The following is a 25635-nucleotide window of genomic DNA, read 5'->3' as shown; positions in this document are numbered from 1 at the left end:
ATTTACACGGCATGCTTAACCTCACAGGACTTACAGGAGGCTGGGTGAGGCTTAAGCCCTTGATGGAGTTTCTCACTCATTTATTGTCCACTCCATCCACTGCCTCAAATGTTACTCACTGAGCCGATTCTGGAGAGCAGAACAAGCAGCCAGTCCTGATACTCACAACTGTGTCAGTTTATGTAAAGATAAAGAAGTGGGTTAGAAAGACAGTACTTGTACTGGGCATGTAAAGCCGATCTGCTAACCTGGCCTCATGGCAGAACCCTACATGTGTTTTTACAGATGGAGGTGGGCTTAGCAAGTGTTCTAGAAAGGTCCCAGTAGAAAGAGCAGTAAGCCTAGGCTGCCTGGTCTGGTTTGGAAATTCCTACAATAGAGAGCATCCTGAAAGAAAGCAGAGGTCTTGGGTTTCAGTCCGGGTGTGCTTACACTTTTGCACTCTCTACACTTCCTCTAAGCCCCATCTCACACGCCGATAGCACCGGCTTCGCAAAATGGAAAGACAGTGCCAGCATTTGCACTTTTCAAGGTTCTAAGGAAATCAGTCTCTGCAGACTTGGCTAAGGCTCAGCCTACAGTGTGTGCATGTCTCCACCTTGTGGACACTGTTAGCACTATGCAACTCAACCCAACACCCAGCAATAGCAAGGATCCAGAATACAGAAGTCTCAGAGGAAGCAGGGTGTGGGCACATATACCACGTCGAGAATGGCTAATGACCAACTCGAGGTCAGCTGTGCTGAATGCCCAGGTCTCCTAAACAACAGTAAAAGTTTAAACTGTGTTTCAGTTTTATTATAGTACATATGACTGTTTTCAGTGTTCGTGGAAAGCTAGACAGACACAATGATGCTGACTTGGCCAGACTGTGCCAAACTGTGTATCAGGGCATTGGTGCTCTGCTCTCAGCCATTGTGGATGGGAGAGATCTGTTGAGTAAAAAATTAGTAGCTCTTGGTTTTGAAGGTTTTTGCCACCTAACATGGTCCTAGCTTCAGTACAAAATCCAAACTTCTATGCCTGTTTTAACATTTTTTATTAAAGATTTTTTTATTCTTCAATATCTGTGTGTGTGTGTGTGAGAGAGAGAGAGAGAGAGAGAGAGAGAGAGAGAGAGAGAGAGAGAGAGAGAGAGAATACAAAGCTGTGCACATGGCAATGTCAGGTGTCCTGCTCCGTGTGATACTCTCTGAGTAGGGTAGCAAGCCACAAACCTGTGACCCTCTTCCCTTCTATTCCCCCACAAACCAGGTTAAGCTTCACAAAGCCATGCCCAGTTTTTGTTTTGTTTTGTTTTATGTAGGTGCTGGGATTTGAACTCAGGTCCTTCAGAAATTACGCTACCCTACTCAACCACCTCCCCAGATCTATGCCTGTTCCTATTTGTCATTGGGGCCAGACAGTAGCCCTGGCTGTTCTCTAAGAGGACTTGAGTTTGATTCTTAGCACCCTTTGAGGGTCACTCACAACCCTCAGTCCCAGGGCGTTCAAGGTCCTCTTCTGACGTTTGTAGGCACCCAGCACACACACAGTACACAGATGTATATGAGGGCAAAATAATAATAATGATACAAAGAATAGCAGTTGTACTATTTCATTACCGCAATAAGGTTCTGGCAAGATGTCATAGCATAGTAGTTATAGCTAGTGGGCTCTGGAGCTCCTTTCCCTGGGCCTGGCCTATATTTATTTTGGTTTAAATGAGAGAGTTTCTCTGTGTAGCTTTGGCTGTCCTGGAACTCACTTTGTAGACCAGGGTAGCCTTGAACTCACAGAGATCTACCTGCTTCCACCTCCCAAGTGCTAGGACTAAAGGTGTGTGCCATCAGCACCCAGCATGTTTTTTAATCAGATATTTTTAATTATGTGTCTGGGGGTGGGTATGTGTAGGTAAGTGAGTTACCCACAGAGGCCAAGGAGTTGGATCTCTAGGAGGTGGAATTACAGGTGGTTGTAATCTGCTTCACATGGGTGCTGCGAATTGAAGTTGGGTCCTCAGGAAGAATGGTACGTGCTCTTAACTGGTGACCGTCTCTCTAGCTCTGAGCCCTGTCTCTTAATAGATACATAACCACCTGGAAGTTATCTCGCCTTCTATTCCAGTTTCCTTGCCTATCAGCCAAGGACTATGACATCATTTACCCTTAAGGACTCTGTAAGGATGGTGCAAGGTGACACATACAACCACCAACTCAATATGTGGCACCCAGTGGATAGAGCACGGCGACACATACAACCACCAACCCAGTGTGTAGCACCTAGTGGGGGCTGTAGCCATTACTAACATGACGGAAACACCACTGGCTCTCCATCCCATGTCTATGGGGAACTGGTTGCTAGCCCTGACTGTTCTTGTTGTAGAGACACTAAGGGTAGAGATGATCTTAGAAAACTTTAGAGCAGGTCATGTGATGGAGTGAGGTCTCAGGCAGGCAAGATAAGTGCAATGTAAGTGACATTAACCACATACATGAGAGTGATGCCACACTCCCCCGCCCCATACACACACTCCCACCTGCACACTAGGTACACACTCTGCTGCTTGTGAAAGGCCCTCAGACGCATCACGGTGGTGAGTCTTTAACTCAGAGAGGAGGAGGGAGCTTTGGTTTCTCTCTCTATTCACCCACCCATGTGTTTACCCTTCGGAGGTATCCATGAGTTCTAATGCACAAGGGTACCAAGGGCTCAGAGAGCCCAGTGTGGCGGGGGTGGCAGCAATAATGCGTCAACTCATCCTTAGAGTGACTTTACATAGTGGTAAGCTTTGAAAAGAGCCTGGGATGGGGTGCAGATGTGGTGAGGGCGCTGGATGAGACGCTCTTTCAAATGGAATGGGCAGTGAGAAGAGGAAGCCCCGCAGAGACCAGGGAGACAGAGCGCAAGCCCAGAAACGGCGCAAAGGTAGTGGGGGCCGGAAAGAGGTAGCGGAAATGGAGGATGGAAAGAGGAGGTGCAGCTGAGGAGAGCAAGGTGGGAGGGTGAGGAGAGATGCATGAGCCCCGAGAGGAAGGGAACAGCCAGGTTGCACAAGCCCAGGGAGGCTAGGTCACCGGTCGGGGCTGTTATCCAGAGCACAACTCGCATAAGGGACACAGGCAGCAGATCTGTTTACATAGTGAAATGTTGTAGGTTCCCAGCGGAGCCTGTCTACCTACTGTTCTTGAATCACAGCCCAGCAGTGCCCCCCACGACACCATGGAGCCTCTGGCAGCTGCAGATGAGGCAGCCGGCACCAGCTCTAGAGACCTCTTAGTAAAGCATACAGAAGAGATGCGAGGGGCCAGGCTTTCGCATGTGTTTACTTACCCGCTTGTGATGTCATCGGTTCGGATGTTCTTGCTCAGGACATCCCCGTCACTCATGTAGCCGGGGGCATCCATGCTGATCCCTTCCAGGTCTACTTCATCACCCGTCTTGTCCGAGACATCCACGTGGCAGATGCTGCTGCCCCTAGAGGCAAGTTGCCTTCTCAGAGGGGCAGAGTACACGTAGCGGCCTGCTTCGGCACTGATGAAGCGGCTGGCGTTGGCCCGAGGTGGGTACCCATTGCCCATCGAAGGGGCATCTCCTGCCTGAAGCCGGGGGCTAGACTGGCCGAGTCTCCAGGAGAGAGGAGTGGGTCTTCCCGTCAGGCTGAGAATGCTGCGGCCACTTATCTCTGTGGTGACATTGGTGTCAAACGTAGTTTCTAATGTACTGAAAATAGAAAACCAACCTGGGTTAGACCCCAATGTACATGGCGGGTTAGATAGTTTTTAAAATGTTCACAACTGAAAAAAAGAAAAAAAGAAAAGAAAAAAGAAAACACACAACTCATCTACAAAGAAGGATAAAACAGCAGGCACCAAGCACCACCTGGTGTAGTTCCTTTATTAAAAGGGAAAAAGATAAGTGATGCATTTACCTACACATCCTGAAAATCCTACTGGGGATGTTCTCTTTTAAAATGTGGTGTAAAGTAATCTTCACCGACTCTTTAATTAAAGACAAACTGCAAAACTTCATTCTGCTAGAAAACTGGAATCTCCTTTCCCACTCAGGAAAGAGAGCAGAAAATGCTGAACTTGTGAAGAGGCGACAAAGGACCCTCTGACCCATTTGTTCCAGGATGCCACATCGCACTCCTGATGCCACGTCGCACTCCTGATGCCACATTTCACACCGCCTTCTCCCTCCCTCCCTAACATCCTGGAGTCAATGCAGGTGCTGAGGCGCAAAGAGGGATGGTAGATTCGCGCTTACTCATGATGTCACAGGGCCCAACATCAGGATCTAAATCCTTCAAACACCTGAAGGGCTAGGAAGGCAGGTCCCACAGCTGGGTGCCAGTGGTGCTTTGTCCCATCCCCTGTCCCCCAAGCCTGGAACTGACCTCATCTTTCACAGCTTGGGCCTTTGGGTTCTTCTGAAGACAGAACCCACAGTGGCTAACCCTGACCTGTCAGTGATGGGTTTGACAGTTAGTATTGATTGACAGCTCAACAGGACAGAGAATCACGTCCTGGCACGTCTGTGAGGGAGACTCTACAGTGGGTTAAGGGAGGTGGGAGGACCCACCCTGACTGTGGGTGGCATCGCTCTATGAGCTGGGGTCCCAGGCTGGATAAGAAGCAGCGAGCAAGGGCTGAGCACCAGCATTCATCTATCTCTGCTTCCTGACTGTGGTCCAGCTGCCTCGCCATCCCACCGTGATGAATTCTAGCCCCTTACACTAAGAACCAAAGCAGAAGTCTTTCTTCCTTAAGTTGCTTTCCTTAGGTACTTAGTCACAGCAACGAGAAGAGTAACTGATACAGCGGGGAAGCCCCACATTTCCTCCTTTTATAGCTTTACCAGAGACACTGAAACTGGAGAAGCCCAGCGGGCTAGCCGGACTCTTTGATTTTCAAAGCCAAATACAAACTGTGAGAACTCATTCTGCCAAAGTCACAGAGGCGTGCCAGCGCTGCATCCTCCTCAGCGGTCTTGCCGAACAATGAAAACAACCCGAGATCCCTTCCAACAAAACCGTAGTTTAAACAGAGGGAAGGGATAAACACTTTCTCTCATCTTTCATACATGTGCACGACTAACAACATCGGGGTTCTGTATCGGAAGACCTGGTAGGAATTCAAGCCACACAGTTTGTCACACGGGTCAAACACAGTTCACCCGTCCCTTCCAGCGGCTTGCTGTAGTTTTGAAAAACTCAAGTAAAACAAAATTTAAATGGAGCTGGGGCAATTTCCTCTGGGCAGTTAACTTAGAAACTTTCCGCTTTCGGGTGGTATCTGACTACATTAACTTTCACTCCCTTCACTTCTGTATATGGTCTTGAATTCTTTGTAAATTCTAACATACCTGGGGGCAAGGTTATCAATTTCTGTTCGTCTGGTGCTTTGTATTTGTTCATTGCTTGCCCTCTCCGCTACCCACCCTAATATTCTTACTGCAGTCTGTAACATACCCCAAGTATTGCTATTTAACCTTGCCTCCCTGTCTGACTAATAAAGAAAGCCAATACGTGGGCAATGCTTGAGGAAGGTAGGTGTGGCAAGGGCTCCCGGGCTTGGGAAGAGAAGGATTTTGGGAGGAAGAAGCAGACAGTACCGAGGAGGAGGAAGGAGGAAGAAGGAGGAGAAGGATGGCCATGGGATAAGAAAGAGCCACATGGGCCGAGAGGAGGAACTCTGAAGTTCCACACAGAAAGAAATGGTCCTTAGCAAGCATTTTGGGATTATGGATGGGAGGTAGCCCAAACAGAGATGACTGGAAGCAGATGGCAGAGGATGAAGGCTGAGAATTAATGGAAGGTAGTTTAGGAGGTAATCTGGCATCCCCCAGGTGAACTAAGGCTATTCTAAAATATATCAGGTGTCTATGTCTTTACTGATTGTGAAAGCAGGCAATGCTGCCATAATAATTATAAACCTAATAATAAACATTTATTAGGCCAGACCATTAAGCTAACGAGATGATGGTTTTAAGCTTGGGTTGGTTGGCACAGTGCGCAGGAGAGAAATGAAGTTAGAATGAGCAAGCTCTTTCAGCAAAGCAATTCAACACCGCCCATACCTGTGTGTAACCTGAGTTCCTCGTAAACTGGACATAGTCTCTTCTAGATTCTGTCGTAGGTCCGCGATGTTTTTTACTGTCCGCAGCCGCCGAGCCTCAGGGTCTTCTGCTGGAGAAGGAACGGTTAATATCAGTCTAACTCTGCTAGATCGCAAAGTTCTTAAGAAGAGTGGGGTCTGACTTTCACACGAACTCTGGTGCCCCATATTTGACAACGTCCCCTGGATGGGGAGGCCTGGTGGCACTCAGAGGAAGGATAGCAGGCTATGAAGAAGAGACTTGATACCCTATGAGCATATAGAAGGGGAAGAGGTCCCCCTCAGTCACAGTCATAGGGGAGGGGAGTAAGTGGAAAATGGGAGGGAGGGAGGAATGGGAGGATACAAGGGATGGGATACCAATTGAGATGTAATATGAATAAATTAATAAAATATATTTTTAAAAAAAGAAGAGCAATCAAATCGGGGACTGCAAATGTTGATCCATGTCCATCTTCTGGTTTGCTGTAAGGACTTGAGACTATGTGGATGGATAGACGTATGGATGGATGAATGGACGGACTGACAGATGGACACATGGATGGACACTGGCATGTCTATCTGTCTGTCTGTTTGCATAGATTGGTAGATGCACAGGTAGATGGATGTGTGGATGTCTGGATATACACACACATGCATGCACATGTAGACACACATGCACATGTATGAATGAATGGGTGCATGTATGGACACTTGTAAGTCTGTCTGTTAGTCTGTATGATTAGATAGATAGGTAAATGCATGGATGGATAGATGGATACATATGGATTCGTGCAGGTTGGCTGGTCGGTCTGTCAGTCTGTCTGTCTGTCTGCATGCATGCACAAATGAATGGATTCCCAAATGAAGGGGTTAAAAATCCTAAAGCGATTCTTCTGCAAGTTCTTTCTGAAGACAGGCATGCCAGAGCTGACCAGGCTTCCAGAACCACTTTCTGCCATAAGAAAATTAGAGTGCCCTTTGTTTCTCTGGGTAATATATATGTGCCTTCTAAAACCATCTTCGTTTGCTCATCACTGATCATCTACAGGGAAGGCTCGCCCCCTCCTTGCTTCCAACACATGTGCTACTGACTAGCAGCTGCACGGTCTGTTGTGAAGAAGTCAATTCTCCCCACCTTCTGATTCCAGACCTCTAAAATGAACATGGCCATAGGACCAGTCTCCAAAGACCCCACCCATGGGGACAATATGGGCTTATCACCTTCAGTCCTCTTCACAAGCCCTGAACATGCAGAAGCCAGCAGAAGGCATGGAGGAGCAGCAGAGCTGTGGAGCAGGGCACAACCTGCGCTCCTATGTCTGTGTAGAACGTGCACTGATTCCAGTGTCTCAAGAGGCACACCACAGGCAGGCTAAGAAGCCGTGCGCCTCCCGACACGGCCTTGCTTTCTGTTCTTCGGTTATGCTCTTTCATTTGGCCTTACAGGAAGATGAGGAATAGGGCAATGACTACAGTAATGTAAGAAATGTATGTTTGGGAGAGCTGGCTCAGCAGTTAAGAGCATTTGTTGCTTTTGCAGAGGACCGGACTTTGATTCCTAGCACCGTCATGGTAGCTTACAACTGTCCACCAGTCCAGTTCCAGGAGAACTGCCTCCCTTTTCTGGCCTCTGCAGGCACCAGGAACGCATATAGTACACAGACATACATGCAGGCAAAAACACTCATACACATACAGAAATCCGAAAAAGAAAAAAAAAAAAGTAAGTATTTTCTTCCTTGCGGCAACTTTAGGGAAAGCTGAGATCACAAGGGTCTTTAAATGCCTGCAACTCCTTTCAAGGGATGAACAATACCTTAAAAGAAATCTCCTCATAGAAAAATGGAACATGTGACAGTAAGTAGGATTTATATTATACACTGAGTAGAACTTCCAACCGCTATTACTGTCACCCAAGAAATGTATTGAATTAAGCTTCACCCCTGAGATGGGTACCGAGTTCCTTGGCCTGGCAGTGAGAGAGACTGTAATGTGGGGTAGAGAGCCGATAACCACATGATTGTTATAGAAGAAATTTACTAGACCAAATGTGTAATCTGGAAGTATGGCTGTTTTCAATTTTCTACTTTACTCAGAGAAATTTGGGAGACATTTTCCTTTTAGCTGAACTGTGCCTATATCTGAACTGTGTTCAAACTTGAATTTACTACCAAGTCTTTAAAGTACATACATACATACATACATACATACATACATACATACATACATACATGTGTGTGTGTGTGTGTGTGTGTGTGTGTGTATGTATGTATGTATGTATGTATGACTTTGAACGCCTGTCATCAGGTTTATGTGGAACAGGAGATCAAATCTAGGGCTTTCTGAATGTTCCCCAGAACCAGACTGAAGGTCTATCCTACCTTCTCCTAAGAGCCTTAGGGAATGTGAAGCATCATCCTCATGGGCTGTTAAGGTTTTTCATTACAGGCATTAGCTGCATCTATTCTACACAAGACTGATTCAAAGGCACCAAAGCCGTGGGTCACTCTGGGTGCAGTGGTGGGGAACAAATTTTCCAATAACTTCTATTAATCATCTCTACCTCGCCAGAAAATCCTGCCTTTAAAAGTAGGGATGGGAGTGAGGCCAGAGAAATGTCTTAGCAGTAAAAGGCATGGCTGTTCATCCAGCGGGCATGGGCTCTGTCTCCAGGACCCAGGTGGCAGCTCCCAACCACCTGTAAATCCAGTTCCAGAAAATCCAGTTCCTTCTTCTGGACCCCACGGGCACCAGGCACACATGTGGTGCATGCACATATGTGCAGGCACAACATACACATTAAAATTCTATTTAAAATAAATCATAGTTCATAGGAAGGCTAGTGGAGGAGCTCATGGGTAGGACATACCCAAAGTGAATTCTAATTCTTGTGATTTTCCTCTTCACCTCAATAGTGTAACACGATGGGTGGGATGGAGAGATCAGGGATAAGGTGCTTGTTGTACCAATGTAAAGACCAGAGTTCAGATCCCAGAAACTCACATAAAAACCAAGTTTATCATCCCAGCACTTGAGAGGCAGAGGCAGGGGATCCCTGGAGCAAGCTGGCTAGCTAAACTAGCTGCAATCAGTCGCTGAGCTCTGAGCTCAGTGGGAGACCCTGTCTTAATAAAAATAAAAAAAATAAAAAGGAAAAAAAAAAAAAGAAGAAAGATCAAGAGAAGAGCCTTATATCAACTTTAGGCCTCAACATACGCACATCTGCATACGCATTCGTGGCCACATACATGCAAATGTACATACACACCACATATGCACACATACAAGGAATGTAATGGTACAACATCAACATTGGGGCCTGGAACTGGAGTTACAGATGGTGGAGAGCCACCAGATGGGTCTTGGAAATAGAATCCAGGGCCTCTGTGAAAGCAGAAAGTGCTTTTAGCTGTCAAGCCACCATTCTAGACCTGCACGTCATAATCTTTTCAGTTAATGGCAAAAGATGAAAAGATATTTTAAATTTTGGCTTCCATGAAACTAAAAACAAATCAGTTATTTTAGAGTTCTATTTTCTTTTTTTTTTTTCTTTTTTTTTTTTTTTTTTTTTTTGTCAAAAAGCAACTTCATATGAAAAGTACTCAGCGTGATTCAAAGTTAAGCATTAAGCTGGGTGTGGTGGTGTACACCTTTAATCCTAGCACTCAGGAGGCAGAGGCAGGCAGATCTTTGCGAATTTGAGGCCAGCCTGGTCTACAAAGCGAGTTCAGGACAGCCAAGGCTATACAGAGAAACTTTGTCTTGAAACCGCACTCCTGCCCCCCCCCCCCCGCTGGAAAAACAAACAAACAAACAAACAAACAAAAAAGATCTTTAAGCAATAAAGTAGTCCAGGATCCAAACATGAGATGCACCACCCACAAGTAAAAGATTTAGTTACAGTGTTACAGTTCTGGAGAGGAATGAAGAGGTTGTGAGAGAGAAAAGGGGGGAAAGAGAAGAAATAAACAACAGAAGAAAGCAATTTTGCTCGGCCCCTGCACCATTGCAGCAGCCTGCCTACCTCCCGCTTCATGACCAGCAGGGCTCGTACTCACCAGTGAGCTCCTCTAGAGCAGGCTGTCCGCTCTTGGTGTAGTGGCTGGGCTCCATGCTCACACCTGCTGAGCTGGACTCGGCAGTGACATTCCCTTCGGTGTCCGTCTGGGACCTGGACACACAAATCAGAGCAGACACGGTCATCAGGAGCGGCAGCCATCACAGCCGGGCCACTGGCCTTGCGTGGCTTGCTAAGCGAGCAGCTGTGGAGTAGAGCTGGCCAGCAGACTGACTCTAAATAATTCAACAGCCACACGTGGAGAGAGCGACTGAACTCGGAAAGATGAAATAGTCAGAGCCCAGAAGGAGGGTCTGCCATTTCTCAGTGAGAGACCAACCAGACAGATGCTGGAGGGTGCCGGGTGGCTTGGACATTCAAACTTATGTCAAAAAGCAACTGGTAAGTAACGACAGCACCACCAGTAAGTTAAAGCACACAGATGACTCCCCTGACAGGCCCTCTCCCTGGACAATCCTCCTGACATGGCTGTCTCTGATCAGGTGAGTGTGAGGCAGTCAGGAGTAGCTCACAAGCAGCTGTGTCTGCCCTTTAGGTTTCTGATTCACCCTCGGACATGAAAGGTCTCATTGATCATCATCTCAACACTTGACTGAAATATATGCTTTCCCAACCCTTCCTCCATGCCCTCTGTAGTGAGAATTTTGGTGTCTTTAAAAGCTCAGTTGTGGGAGGCAGGAGAGATGGCTCAGTGGTTAAGAGTACTGGTTGCTCTTCCAGAGGCCCCGAGTTCAATTCCCACCAGCCACACTGTGGCTCACACCCATCTATAATGAGATCTGATGCCCTCTTCTGGCAGGCAGGTGTACATGTAGATAGAGCATTGATACAGAGAAAATAAATAAAAAAAAAAACAAAAACAAAAAAAACCAGTTGTGCCAGGCGTGGTGGTGTACACCTATAATCCCAGAACTCTGGGAGGCAGACAGGCAGGTGGATCTCTGTGAGTTCAAAGCCAGCCTGGTCTACAGAGCAAGCCCAGGACAGCCAAGGCTACACAGAGAAACCCTACCTTGAAAAACACCAAAACAAACAAACAAACACCCAGTTGTGTTATGTGAATATGTTTTTGTTTTACTCTCAGGTGTGGGATATGGGGCTGCTTCGGTTTGCTCAAAGTCATTAACTATGAATGTCTAGTGCTCTGGCAGGGGCGTGATTCTGCCAGCTGAAGACAGTTTAATTCTGGGGACTCTAGAGAGGGCATAAAAAGACCAGGGCCCCAAGAGAAGACGTATAGCTGTTCCTCTTGCTGGTTCCTGCTGCTGCTGCTGCTGCTGCTGCTGCTGCTGCTGCTGCTGCTGCTGGTTTGTCAAGTGGTTGAGAGAATAGAGACAAGAAGTTGAAGATAATCTGACAAGCCAAAGACTGGACTGGCCCCACGGAACTCAACATCCCTAATCAGCAGGAAGTCTCAACACCCCCTCTCCCCACTAACCTTCTGTCTCTCCAACCTGGTGTAGGGGTGTTGGAAGGGATAAGGGTTGGAAGGAGGTAGAGGAATAAAAACCCAACAAAATAGCTAACACCCTTCATTTGCCAAGCAAATGAAACCAATGGTTGGTTGCACGGGAGGTTTCTGGCCACATTTGCTTTGGCTCACTCAGACCTTGCCTATAACTCTAATTTATCTGCGTCTAGGACTGGATTGGTCCAGCTACTTTTCACTACCAGGAAGAGAACGTGGTGCCTCTCTTCCCATTTCTGTTGTTGTTGGGAATTGAACCAGAGGGCCTTGTGCATGCACAGCACGTGTTCTAGTATGGAGCAGTATCTCCACCCTCAAAAATGTGTTGAAAATGTACGTGTACTATGGGAGATAAACTGGTCACTTTAAACCACCCACTGTTCTTTTTTTCTTTTTCTGTCCTACTGAAGCCATCTACTCCTAGTTCCAGTAGCCACCTCCTTTTAAAGGTCTATCATTTTCCCCGTGTTCTTGTTTACCACAGCCGAAGTTTGAAGTTCTCCCATCTGCTTAAGACTTATAAATGCCATAAAACAGGTACACTGTCTCTAGCTCAAATATAAATAAAAGTCAGGCAGGTATACAATTAGCCTACAGATGTACTGCGAAAGGTTTACACAGTATGCTTAAATTAACTTTCTCTCTGTCTCTATGTCAGTGTCTCTCTCTTTGTCTCTGTGTCTATCTCTCTGTCTCTGTCTCTCTCCATGGTCCCAACTGTCCCAAAACTTACTCTGTAGATCAGGCTGACCTCCAATTCAAAGGGATCTACCAACTCTGATTCCTGAGTGTTGGAATTAAAGGTATGCGTCACCACATCTAGCAAATTAGCTCATTATTTAAAATTTGTGAGATTTGTGGGCTGGAGAGATAACTCAGTAGCTAAGAGTACATACTGCCCTAGCAGAGGTCCCAAGTTAAGTTTCCAGCACCCACAAAGAGAGGCTCACATTTGCCTGTCACCCCAGATCCAGGAGGATCTGATGTTTCTGGCTTTCACAGGCACCTGTACTTATATGCACACCTTTACCCATATATACATAATTAAGAATAATAAAAGTAACTTTAAAATTGGGGAGATTCCACACAAGAAACCACTTAAATTTCTGCTTTTATCCCGTGGGAAAAAGTAAGGAATGAAAGGAGGGATGAAGAAAAGATGGATGGATGGATGGATCTGGGAATGCTGAGCTCAGTCTTGTAGGGCGCCACCTGCGGGGGTCAAGCAGTGGCTGTGCCCTCTAGAGGAGCAAGGCGCTTGCTTGCTTGTGTTGCATCACTGCAGCCCTGTCCTTCTGAGCATACATGTATATTCTGTACTGAACCTGCCATTACCCCACACAATGCCAACAAACCCTGCGTGGAACAACTGGGCTTAGACTTGAGACCATAGTGTAACTGTGAACTGCAGTTCTTTTACTGTGCATGTGAAGATTTCTGCTTTAAGGATGTTTTTTGTTAAAGATCTATTTATTTTATTTTATATGTATGACATGTATGAATGCTTTGCCTGCATGGTTGTATGTGCAACATATATGTGCTGCACTCATAGAGACGAGAAGAAGGCATCAAATCCCCTGGAACTGGAGCCATTGGTAGTTGTGAGCCACCATGCGCTGGGGTGCTGGGGACTTGGGGTCCAGCCAGTGCTCTTAACAGTTGAGCCATCTCTGCAGTACCTAGAATCCTTGACAGAGAGAATAAGGCAGTATGGTCCCTGTAGTTAGACAGACTTGGGTTTTTGTTTGTTTGTTTGTTTTGCTTTTGCTTTTTTGAGACATGTTTCTCTGTGAAGCCTTGGCTGTCCTGGAACTTGCTCTGCAGATCAAGCTGGCCTTGAACTCTTAAGTTCTGCCTACCTCTGCCTCCAGAGTGCTCTCTCTGCCAGCACGCCCAGCGGCAGGCTTTAAACACAGGTTCTCCTAATCACCAGCTCTGTGACTTGGAACAAATTTCCTGGGCTAAGCATCAGTTGCCCGCCTATAGAACTGGGATTTTTAAAAGTAAGCTAGCTTCCCAAACTGGGAAAGACTCAGGGGGCTAGGATGAAGAAGACCTTAGCTGAGTCTTCGCACACACTTAGTTCACAAGCAGGAATTGCTAGCTGTCCCTGTGGCCAGTGCCTAAGACCACAGTGGATGACAGGAGCAGATACAGGGCGGGGTGCTGTGGTCCAATTCCTGTCTGGGTCTCCTCTTCACAATGTCTCTTTCCTGGCTCCTCCAAAGAGGACTTTGCCCAGAGTGAGCATACATAGGGAAGGCTGGCTTTGAATATCTGGGAGGTTCCTTTCCTCTTGCTCCCATAGAAAAGCTTGAAATAATAATAATTAAGGTGAATGTTTGCTTTATAGTCTGCCAAAATGCTCACAGTCAAAACAAAGACGGAGTGGCACTGGTGGTGATCATATGCTCACACGTTTTAATGAGGGCTGGTTAAGAGGTTGTCAAGCAGCCCCAATGTGTACCACCTCGACTCTGAATGCTGCTGCGATTGTGCCAGTCTCACGGGGAGCTGTTCGGTCACTCTCCACACTTCAGAGAACAGTTCATGCTGAGCCATGCACACAGCCTCACCAGGCCTGTACTGTGAAAGAAGCACTGTAAGCAGAGCTGATGACTTGCCTGCCAATCAAAAGAGATTGCTATGACTCTCACTGAAGGAAAAAGTGGGCAGATGAGAGTGGAGCCTGGGACAAGAGGAACCCTGGCATCATCCCCTTACTGCATGGACGCTGACTCGCTTTCTCCTGACATCTCTAGTGGCAGGAAGCATGAGAGTTCACAGGAACTCAATTCAGGCAGAGGGAGAGGGGACATCTAATTCTTTGGGAAGCGCCACACAAACATAAGCTGGACACGTGGGTCTAAATGCACGTACCTGGGCTTATGCAAATGCCATCTACGTGAACACACATCTGCATTTGTTACGTGAGCATGTAATTGTTCTTGTGTGTAACAGTTGATGCATAAGTTTTGAGTGTGTGTATTGCGGTTGTGTTTCTGCACTTTGGGAGAGAACTGCAAACTAAGTGGGTAGAATGTGACACTGACTCATTTTTGCTCTATGCACAGGTATTAGGGGCCACTTAGCTGTGAAGTAGGGCCAGGTATCCTATCCCTATGCAGTACAGGACCAGGGCAAGCTCTGTGAGACAAAGCTCTGGGTTCCCTTCTCACTAGTACAGGGGCTTTCGTGATATGCTTAGGATGCTCCTCTCAGCATGAGTATATGATGGGGGCAGAGCAGAGCGGCTCTCAGGACAGATGGTACCTAGTTCTGTGAGGGCTTCTGAGGTTCTACAGATGTGCCATCAGGGGCTTCCAAGACTGGAACGGGACAGCAGACTTTATCTTAATACATTTCTTGTTCTAGAATAGATTTTGTCAATCTTTTGTCTTCTTGTTGTTGTTTTAGGACAGGGTTTTTCTGTAGCCCTGGCTGTCCTGGAACCCACTATGTAGACCAGGCTGGCCTTGAACCTGGAGATCTATCTGCCTCCCTTTCCCAAGCTCTGGGATGAAAGGCATGCATGACCTCTGCCCCACCTGGCCCTTGTCAATCATCTCTCTTCCTCCTTCATCCCTTCCCAGAAAGCCACAGCAGGTAATAGGGACTGTGAGACACCTGAAGTTCAAGGCCAATGCTGCCATAAAATATTGTATATAACAGAGTGGTCTTAAGTCAACTTAGTATAGGTTACAGTTCATTTTGGGTGGTACCAAAATGGCCACTCTGTATATTCAGGCCTACATGATCCTGGTGCTTCTGAAATGCCCTGGTCCCCACTGGTGAAGCCATCTTACCCTGGGGTCAGCTTGTAATGTCTCTTCCCCACCCTACCCCACCCTCCCAGCACTGTCTTGTATAGTGGTTGCCCACTTGAGAGCACCAGGGTGGAACTGTGTTACTTTGGGTGTTGGCTCATGTTTTTCTGGACCCTACACTGGCAGAGCCAGCAGCCAGACTCTTTACCCAGGGGTAGCAGGTGCTGCTGCCTACCTGTACAGGAAGGGTGCAACCGTGGCTGTGTTGGGATGGTTGTATTGCTGCTGAGGCTGAGGTAGCTGAACACTGACGGTATTGCTTCCCGTGGTCTGGGTGGTCCCGACGGAGCCGCTGACAGTTTGGCTGCTGATGCTGTGGTTCAGAGTGGTCCCTCCGGGGCCTTTTCCCTCCGAGGATGCCAGGCTGGAGGAGGAGCTGGAGTGCCTGCTGTCCAGCTGGGGCTTCTGAGGAGGAAGCCCCGAGCTCAGCTTCCCTCGGCTCCTTTCTCCTTCCTTGGGAGGTATGGGGGCACTTGGGGACTTCCCAGGCACAGTCTTCATTCCTGGTTTTGGTATGCCACTGTGGGTTGGAGCTGTGGTCTCCTTCTTGATGCTGTTGAGCTTCCCCCCTTTGGGGATGAAGCTGGCGATCTTGGAGGACTTTTTCGGCATCTCAGTGACAGCTGCCCCACTGAGCTCTTCCTTGGGTTCTTCCTTGAGGTCAGGCCTGTCAGTCATGGAGACTCTCTTGGTGAGGTCTTTGCCCTTCTCTTTTTCCTTCTCCTTCTCCCGCTGTTGTTTCTCCTTCTCTTTCTCGTTGCCCTTTGGGGAACTCTTCTTGTTGGTAAGCGCCCTGCTGAAAGTCCGCTGTGCGATGCCCTTGAGCGCGATCTTGGGGCTGCTGGATGCAGGGCCTGCAGTTGAAAGTGCCCTGCTAGCAGCCTCCAGCTCTTCGCTCTCTTCAAAGCTGGGCAGGATCTCCAAGCGCTCACAGCTGGTGTCCCGGGATGCCGAGGCCTCGCCTGCCTTGGAGGCCCCCTTACTGTTGAAAAGTTTGAGCTTCTCCAACATGGATTTCTGATTGTTGGGGGCAGGCTTCATGGCTTCGGGTGTGGGCTTGGGAGCCTCAGGCCCAGCGGGTTTGACAGAGAGCATGGATGAAGTGGCACTGTGCTTCACACTGAGGGACTTGCTGCGCCAGGGCTTGGAGGCCATGCTGGGCTGGGGGATGGCTGAGGAGGAGCAGTTAACAGGGATGGGAGGGTTGCTCTCCAAGGAAGCGGGTACATTGTCGCTCATTCCGGGATGGGAGGAGGCTGGGCTTGCCAATGGCTCTGCAGAGACAGGGAAGGGAAAAGGGCCTGAATCATATCCACCGAGCTGCACTGAAGAAGCAGGAAGGTCAGCCATGGCCATTCCCCACTCATGCCCCGAAGTTCCACTACGGGAGCTGTGGATTATCTGTGGTTAAAATTTAGACCCACTTCACCGCCCTGTCTCCCATCATGCACTGCTCACATGACACCTCCCCCAGCCCCACCACAGCTTGGTTGTGTCTGCTCTGTAAACACATGCCAATCTTAACAGTAGCATGCAGAGCACACCTAAGAATGTAAATAATCTACCCAAAAGGAGAAAATCCTTTACTGCCACCACCTACCACTCCCATGGTATAGGAGGGTGTAGGAAACAAATGCTTTAAATTATTTAACCCAGAAGTCCATTTGTGCACAATGGTCAAGTAACATCCAGTTTGTAGGAGACAACTTACCATGGATATTATTAAAATAAAGCAGACCAAAATAAGTAAGTAAATAAAAAATAGAAAAGGAGAAACCAGTAATTTTAAATGAAAAATAGATTACCCAAAACTGTTGCTAATTCCTATCAAAACTTGTAAGAGTTTTCTATACTGGCACTTTTCTTTTCTTTCTTTCTTTTTTTCATGGCATGGTTTCCTGTAGATCAGACTGGGCTCGAACTCGGAGATCTGCCTGCCTCTGCCTTCTGCGTCCTGGGACTAATGGTACAAACCACCATGTCCAGCCTAAAGAATTCCACTTTGTCCTATCCTGCTTGGGAAAACAGGTGAGAGGAGAAGTAGTTTCCTTCTTTGTATTCACTTGGGAATTCAAATGGAGAGAAAAGAGGCGTGAACCACCAACCTCTCAGTTAACAGAGGAATGCACTGACCAGTTGTGAGATGGGAGACATTACATTGGCACTTTCAAAGGCTTACAAACAAGACAGACTTTAAAGACCTTCTTTTACTTAGGTACCCAATCTGCGCATGTGCCCCCCCCCCCGCCCCCGCCACATAACACAAGGCAAGAAAACACAGGTTATCTCAAAGTCAAGGCTTCCCCTTTGGCACTCAATGCATGTTTCCTCTCCCCACAGTCTTTTCTCAGAAATCCGTGGAGATATTGCCACACACATGCCAGGACCATTCTGAGAAGTGCGGGCTCCCTATAACTGTCTATTACTCACCACGGTGACCCAGCATCAGAAAACCCACAAACTGCAGCCTCTTCTTCAGACAGAACTACCATGATACATCAGTAGCTCCAAGTGCCAGTAGCTGCTAGAGAAAGTAGCCAGAAGACACAGGAAACACCCTCCACTGAGTCTCTGCTGCGCACCTCCCCCCCCAGCCCAACTCTATTAGCCCCTTAAGAGGACACTATTTACAAAGTCACAGTGACAGGACTTACCTAGGAGCGGCTACTTTCTCCCACAAGGATTCTCTAGGAGAAATTCTGCAAGCAGAGAAGCTGCCCTCCCAATTGTCACAAGTGTTTTCGGTTAAACCGCTCATGTTTCTAATTAACTTTTGTCATCCGCAACTACTCCTGTGCCCAGAAGCCTGGCAGGATTAACGGCTGCTTCCTCAGCTCTCTTTCCTTCCCACCCCCCACCGCCTCTTCCTAATACCTATGCTCTGCTGCCTTCCAGCAACAGAGTAAACTGTACATAGAGCGTCTTTTGATGGTTTGAAAGTCAACGGCTGCTAAGGCTGGGTCAAGGCAGCCAGCCCTGTGTGGGGCGCAAGCGCTCGGAGCCGGGCAGCCAGGGAACTGGCTGAGTCCGCCCGCAGCCGCGTGGGGAAGCCACAGCTCTGGGTGATCCAAAGCAGACCTCCCAATGTTTTAAAACACATCCATCTTCCTGACTTACTGGGGAATTTGGATTTGGAGGGGAGGGTGCTGCACAACTCCTCCACCAAAACTCACGGATATTTTCCTAGGCAGAAGCACAAACTGACTTACAAAGTAGTTGAGGAGATCTAACTATACACCACCAGCCTGTCATAGGGGCTCCTTGGTTTGATACTCCACCCTCGCCCCCTCCCCCACCCCGAACTCCACCCCCGCCCCTGAGATCTGGAGGCACACTACTCCACATATTGTTAAATGGTGTTCCTGCTTCCCCCCCTCCCCCGGCCCGCTTTTTTTTTTTTTTTACAAGAGGGGAAACTGAGACCAGGCAGGGCTACTTGTGACCATGTTCTTTCAGCTAAAATGGAGTACGTGGGACTCGAACCCAGGTCTCCTGACACAGTACTCTCAGGGGCATCACACTCGTTAACTTTTTATTTATTGGTCCATTTTTGGTTGCCATTAAAGGCACAGTCTCACACATCCCAGGCCAGCCTTAAACTTGCTCTATAGTTCAGGATGAGGATGTACCTTCCCAGGGTACACTACCTATAGTTTATGCGGGAAATGAATCTAGAGCCTTGTGCATGCTAGGAAAACTCTGTACCGTTAGAGCTCCATCTCCAGACCATCACCTCTTTTCAAAGAACATACTGCAAACATTAGTGTCCAATGCCCAGAGTGTTTTTCAGACATTGCCTTTCCTCCTGCCTTACTATAGATGACTGTGATACTTATCTTCGCACCCACCCACCCACCCACTCTCCCTCTGTACACTCAACAGGTACCTACCACCATTCCCTTATTTATCAAGCATTTAACACATGCCAAATGCTGCTCCACTTGGGACACGTCCACAACATAACAAAGTCCTCGGCTTTTATGAACTTTACATTTAAGAAAAAAGCAAATGGGAAATAATTCATTAATGCATCATTTGTAGGAAAATAAGCGCTCAAGAAAATTAAGGCTGGTTTGTAAGAGAGCTGCGGGGCACGGCATGGGGGTCTCTCTGTGAGTCTGAGTCCAGCTTTGTCTACATAGTGAGTTTCAGGTTACATAGTGAGACATTGTGGTGTTTTTTTGTAATATATAATTTATTTATTTTTATTTTATGTGCATTGGTGTTTGGCTTGCATGTGTGTCTGTGGGAGGATGTCAGATCTTGGAGTTATAGACAGTTGTTAGCTGGGAATTGAGCTCAGGTCCTCTGGAAGAGCAGCCAGTGCTCTTAACCACTGAACCATCTCTCCAGCCCTGAGACCCTGTTTTTAAGTAAAAGGAACGAGGACAAACTATTTATACTATTTCTCTGAGTCTTTTCAGCTGTGCTCACATTTAAGTCCCAGTGAGCCTTTAGGAAGCCTCATGAGGTCAAGCCATGGCCATTTTGGTCCCACAGTGACCCAGACCCACGTGCTTAGTCCTCAGCCCTCACACGCTAAGTTCTCTCACTGCTCTGTGTGGTGAATGCATAGGGTACGTCTTGGTTTTCAAATATTCTCCCTCCATTGTTTCTCAGATGGTGTTCACTGACAGGGGAAAGCTGTCTGGAACAAGGTGTTGTCAACCTTGTTAATTCAGAAATGCTGGCCTCCTGGGAAAACAAGCCTGTTGGAGGGACGGAGGGGTGGGTAGGTTCTCCACATGAAGAGCCACTATAATAGCTAACAGCTCTTGCTTTTTTTTTCCTCATGTATATGAGCCTTAGAGCAAAGGAATGTAAAGGGGGTGGGAGGCAGGAGAAAAGCATACAAGAATGTTCTGGGCATCCTATCCCCCACAGTGCCACATGGACCACTGTTGGGAAGTAAGTTGCTTTTCACAGCCTACAAGTGAGTATTTTTATCCCTTTAAAGGTACATTGCAACCAGCCCATGTAAAAAATGAACCATTTCATGTTTGTTAAATGTACATTTAATTTTCAAGTTGACTTAGAAATAAGACATAAAGAACCACAAATGGTTCACAGATTTGGTGAAAATCATATAGGTTTGAGAGCGATGCAGGTTGAAGAAGCACTATTAAAACAAAACAAAACAAAAACCTTTACTTTTATATTAATCTATTCCTTTGTCCCCAGCCAGACTGGCTTCAAAGGCCACCTGAAATGGCTATTTTTGGCACTCAATCCACTGATGTCTTGGGAGGGCATAGGGCATAATGCTGGGAATAGCCAGGTCAGCAATATGACCTAGTCTTTTTGTCTGTCTGTTTGTCTGTTTTTTTTTTTTTTTGTTTTTTTTTTTTGTTTTGAGACAGGGTTTCTCTGTGTAGCCTTAGCTGCCCTGGACTCGCTTGTAGACCAGGATGGCCTCAAACTCACAAAGATCCACCTCTCTCTGCTTCCCAAATGCTGGGATTAAAGGCGTGCGCCACCATGCCCGGCTGACATAGTCTTGATGAGCAAAAATAAATTTAAAATAGGCACATCATGATTCATTCAGCAGCTGTGGACATGTATCTGTAATATAAAGTTCATCAGTACAGAGACATTCTTTTATAAAAGTTACTATCAGAGTGTGTGTGTGTGTGTGTGTGTGTGTGTGTGTGTGTGTGTGTGTGTGTGTTTCCCTAGCATGTGCACATAACAGCATGCTTGTAAAAAACTTTCTGGCGTTGGTTCTTTCCTTACACCATGTGGGTCCTGGGGATCCAAGTGCAGAGCGAGCACCTTCGTCTTCTGATCCATCCGACTGCCTGCCCCACATACTCATATTGTGCACAATATGCCCAGATATAATCTACTCTAGTGTAGTTTTAAAATGCTATTGGCAAGAACTATGCAATAGCTCAGTGTATAAGGAGCTTGCCTCCCAAACCTCAGAGGCCACTTAAAAATCTCAGCATGGGGGCTGGAGAGATGGCTCAGAGGTTTAGAACACTGACTGCTCTTGCAAAGGTCCCAAGTTCAATTCCCAGCAAACCACATGGTGGCTTATGACCATCTATAATGAGATCTGGGGCCGTCTTCTGGCCTGCAGGCATGCATGCAGGTAGAACACTGTATACATAATAAATAAATAAATCTTTTTAAACATTCTCAGCATGGATGCATTCACTTGTAATCTCAGTGCTAGGGAGGTGGAGACCACTGGATCCCAGCGGCCTGAGAGGACAGGCACTTGAGCAACCACACATGTACTCCACACGTGTTCTCCACAAGGTACTCACACACAAATGTACACCCATGCAGACATAATATGGTGGCAGAGGCCCTGATGGCTCTTTCTGATCTCTCAGGGCTCCCCAGTGCCAGTCTGGGTACCTAGGTTCTAAAAGACCAATTTCCACAGTGCACCCATCACCAACTGGCAAAGCACTGCATGAAGAGAAAGTCTCCTTCAAAACTTCATGATGCCTTTGAAGAAAAGGAAAACCCTTTTTTTTTTTTTTTTTTTTGGCAAGCAGCCTCAGCCTTCTCGGAGAGGAACCAAAGGGCTCTAAATGGAAACACTGTGATGCAGATCTTGAGCACCTCTCCTCTTCAGCAAAGGCGGGTCACAGCCGAGGACTCTGCCGTTCCCGGTTTCGGTTGGGGAGCAAGCCGTTGGTGGTCTGGTCTTGAAGCCAATGGGCACAAAGACAGAGTGTGTCCCAGGCTGGCTGCCCTCAGCTCCTGTCATTGCTACTGTGACTTGAAACCTGCCTGAGGGAGGTTTCCTGCCTGAATCTTCTCCAAAGCCTTTGAGGAACAGATCTGATAACTGTGCCTAGGAAAATGTTGGCAATTTCCTATAATTTGTCAAGGTGTCAGTCTTGAACATTCAGATTTCTGAGGATAATTGAAACCAGTTGACTTCTCCTAAGTGTATGTTTTCAGAACAGCTTGGGTCGATGTCATTATAACCCTCTAAGTTGCTACACAAGGGGGTGGGGCATGTGGATGTGGCTCTGTTCCTCACTGGTTCTGGAGCTTGCTGAAGGAGCCTTCTCTGTATCCTTAGGGCAACTATTTACTACTACTATTATGATCGTTGTTGTAGTCATCGTCATCGTCATCGTCATCATCATCAAATTTGGCTTTTTAAAAGCCAGGTCTTGCACCATCCAGACTGATCTCAAACTCATGTTGCTGAAGATGACTCATCAAAGCTGAGACTTGAACACAGTCTTTTTGCTGGCTGCTTTTTGGGGGACCATCATTGAAAAAAGGAGGAAAAGGGGGCACAAAAATGGGAAGCAGCATGGATTGGGGTGGATACACACTTGCTCACAATTCTAAAGGCTCCTTCCCAGGTCTCAAGTAAGATAAAGATTGCACTCTACAGAGCCCAAATTCTGTAAGCTGCTTTGTAATACATAGCCTTCCAAAACTCCAATGACTTTTTTTTTTTTTTGCAGAAATGGAAAAGGTAAGTTTTTCTGTCTTATATGAAGCATTCTCAGCACCTCAGCTCCAGCCAATGATGTACACTTGCCCCCAAAATCTCTACCCACTCCCCAAGGTTTATACAGCCCTTGCTTCTCCCCGACCCCAATACAGAGAGCTGTTTCACTGGACACTGTCTCTGGAGAGCACTGTTTCTCCCACACTCACACCGACTGAGGTACTAATTGCACCCCACCTGCCCCACTAAGCTGGGGGAGTCCAGCCCGGTACACAATGTGCCTGGATACCTTGAGGGGAGAAGCAGACCTGGGAAAACTCTTATGTGTTCTTTTTAAATATATGACAGGGTAACCATTTCTCTTAGATGCTTGTTTTGGGTAAAACCCAGAAACTATGGGCAATGAGGTCATTTGTTTTTCGGCTGGTAGCTTAAAAAACAAACACAGAAACACAAAAACAAAATAATAAAGAAATTAAGGAAGCACCATTCCTTATTCCTGCCCCTCTTCTCTGAGTGGGTTCACCAGGAGGCATCTTTCAACTCCCACTACCGCCGCAAAGAGCTGGGAAGCTAAATGATAAAGTCTGGCTTATGTTTTCCTTGTACTTTAAAAACAAGACCAACTCTTCAAACCTGCATCTGTCTGTCTGTCTGTCTTTCTGTCTGTCTCAGTTTCTGCCCTTCCCCCACATCCCATACATCAAAAGATTTGCCATATGTGAAATTTTAAATCCTTCCAACTAAATAGACGAAGAGTTGGTTAACTGTGACATTTAAAGGAAGACAGCCCCTCCCTATGATATCTCTCCTTTTCCTGTTTTTAGACAAGGTCTCAGTTAGCTCAGGCTAGCCCCAAACATACAACGTAGTCAAGGATGACCTTGAACTTCTCATCCTGCCTCCACCTCCAGAATGGTAAGATTTTAGGTATGTGCCACATGCCTGGCTTGTGTGGCACTGCATACTGAACCCATGGTTTCACCTATGATAGATAAGTACTCTACCAGCCTTTATCCCCAAGTCAGGAAGGTGCTGTTAAAAATGAAAGGCGGCTATTTTCTTATCGTTTGAAGCCACAGTACCCTGAAAACACCTCCTTCCTCTAGTCAGCTTATTTGTTCAAAATCTCAAGGAGAACCCTTCTGCTTTAATTGCTCAAGCCATTTCTCTGTCTTGTACCATATATGGCCACAAGAAAGTACAGAATTGGCTGTGGAAAAACTGCTCCTTTTGCTTCCAAGGGTGGATGAGCTTTCACAGAGAGCCGAGAAGCAGTTTACAGGGGATGACCCCGTTCCTCGGGCGATCACTGTCCACAGCCAGCAGTTTTTTGGCAGAGTGGAACTGCCCTGTGCCGTGGTAAACACAGCCTTCTACCACAGTTAGCCAAGGATCTCCTCTCTCTAGCATACCAGGCTTTCGTGCTTCCTCCTGGTGTAAAGCGAGGCTTCCCACAGAAGGAGCCTCCCATCCAGTGTTGAACTCGGATAGGTACTTCCCTGGAAGCCAGGCAATAGGCAGCTCTGAGGAGGAGGAGAAGGAGGAGGAGTTCCTAGTCAGGGAGATTTGGACAATGAAGGGCTAAATGGTGGTCAAGCAGTTTTCTTGTCTACAGGACTCCTCAAAGGCTCTCTGGCATTGGGACTATCCAAAAAGCTAACAAAATGGTGTCTTTTCTAAATGTACTTTTGCCACAAACCTGATTTTATGAAACAGTCTAAGAAAAAGGTCTATCATGTTAAAATACTAGTGGGGTGGATGGGTGGGGGCCCAAATGGGACATACAACCCAAATCAGAAAAATATCGCCAGGTAACAGACACTCATGGGAGCCAGGCAAGGACAGAAGGTGGAGGGTCCTGCTTCTACCCACCAGGATATACTGTAGTTTGTCACAAAACTCCATAGAGGCCAAGGCAGTGCCAGCTCAGGAGCAGCAGTCAGGACAGGGGAGATGCAGCTCCCGCCCACTATGAGGTGCAAGCAAAAATCTCAAAATTCTTAGAAAGTCCTCTCAGAAAAGGCCAAGTTGCTCTCTCTCTTTCTAAAGAGGATTTGAGTCTTGGGGGTGGGGTGGGGTGGGGTGGGGGGAGTAATGACTTCTCCAGCGTCTTGCACTCAGTCAATTCTTGTTGGCCATGAAATCTCGGCATCTGCTATGTGACAGAACTTCTACCCCCATCCAACCAGAAGATGTGACGACAGTCCCATAAAGCTGCACCTAAGTGGTTCAGGGCACATTGAAGTTCAGCAGTCCAAGTCTATGCTGAGCAACTGCAGCTCTCTAAGGACCAGGAGCGAAATGAGGATGACCCTGAACCTCTGTCAAAGAGGAGTGGACAAAGCGAGCTATTCAGCTTGGGGGAGGTGACTTAGGAGAAAGCAAAGAGAGAGAAATGCTAGCTTCAAGGTTGCCCCCTCCCCCAACCCCGGGATTTCTGCCTAATGACACTGGGCCCAACAAACAACAACAAAAGGTAAAGAAATAACCTTTCAGAGCAGGCCCACAATACAGAGACTTGAGGCCACATTATGGTACAGATGTTCAGAGCATAACTAGGAACAGCCAAGGGTGGCAAGGTTGGGTGTGCCTGCGGCTATCACAGGAGAGGAGAGCGGTCAGTCTAATTTTATATCTTTGCTCCATGTTCCCATGTAGGTCTCTCTTTATATGAGTTTATTTGATAAAACGCTTTCCAACTCACATATATTAATATATACTAATATATATTTATATACGTTAATAACACT

At 47.0% G+C, this 25635-nt stretch overlaps 1 protein-coding gene across 13 annotated transcripts in view; it reads right to left on the bottom strand.

The window, feature by feature from the left end:
* The window catches only part of NAV2 (neuron navigator 2), a 367465-nt gene that overhangs the window by 146814 nt on the left and 195016 nt on the right, over positions 1 to 25635 (bottom strand). For 11 of the 13 annotated variants that reach the window (XM_084772850.1, XM_084772858.1, XM_084772861.1 and 8 more), the window contains 4 exons: positions 15629 to 16727; positions 10139 to 10251; positions 6061 to 6169; positions 3313 to 3702 (listed from right to left, as the gene is read on the bottom strand). In XM_084772850.1, the coding sequence (XP_084628976.1) occupies positions 3313 to 3702; positions 6061 to 6169; positions 10139 to 10251; positions 15629 to 16727 (1711 nt within the window). The remainder of the gene's footprint in view (positions 1 to 3312; positions 3703 to 6060; positions 6170 to 10138; positions 10252 to 15628; positions 16728 to 25635) is intronic. The other 2 variants (XM_084772857.1, XM_084772860.1) reach the window with 1 other exon arrangement.

Source organism: Acomys minous (genome assembly GCF_964271855.1).
Source record: "Acomys minous genome assembly, chromosome: 2".
In the NCBI taxonomy this organism is placed as follows: Eukaryota; Metazoa; Chordata; class Mammalia; order Rodentia; family Muridae; genus Acomys; species Acomys minous.
Note: the sequence above shows the minus strand (reverse complement) of the source record. Positions and strands in the feature narration are given on the sequence as shown.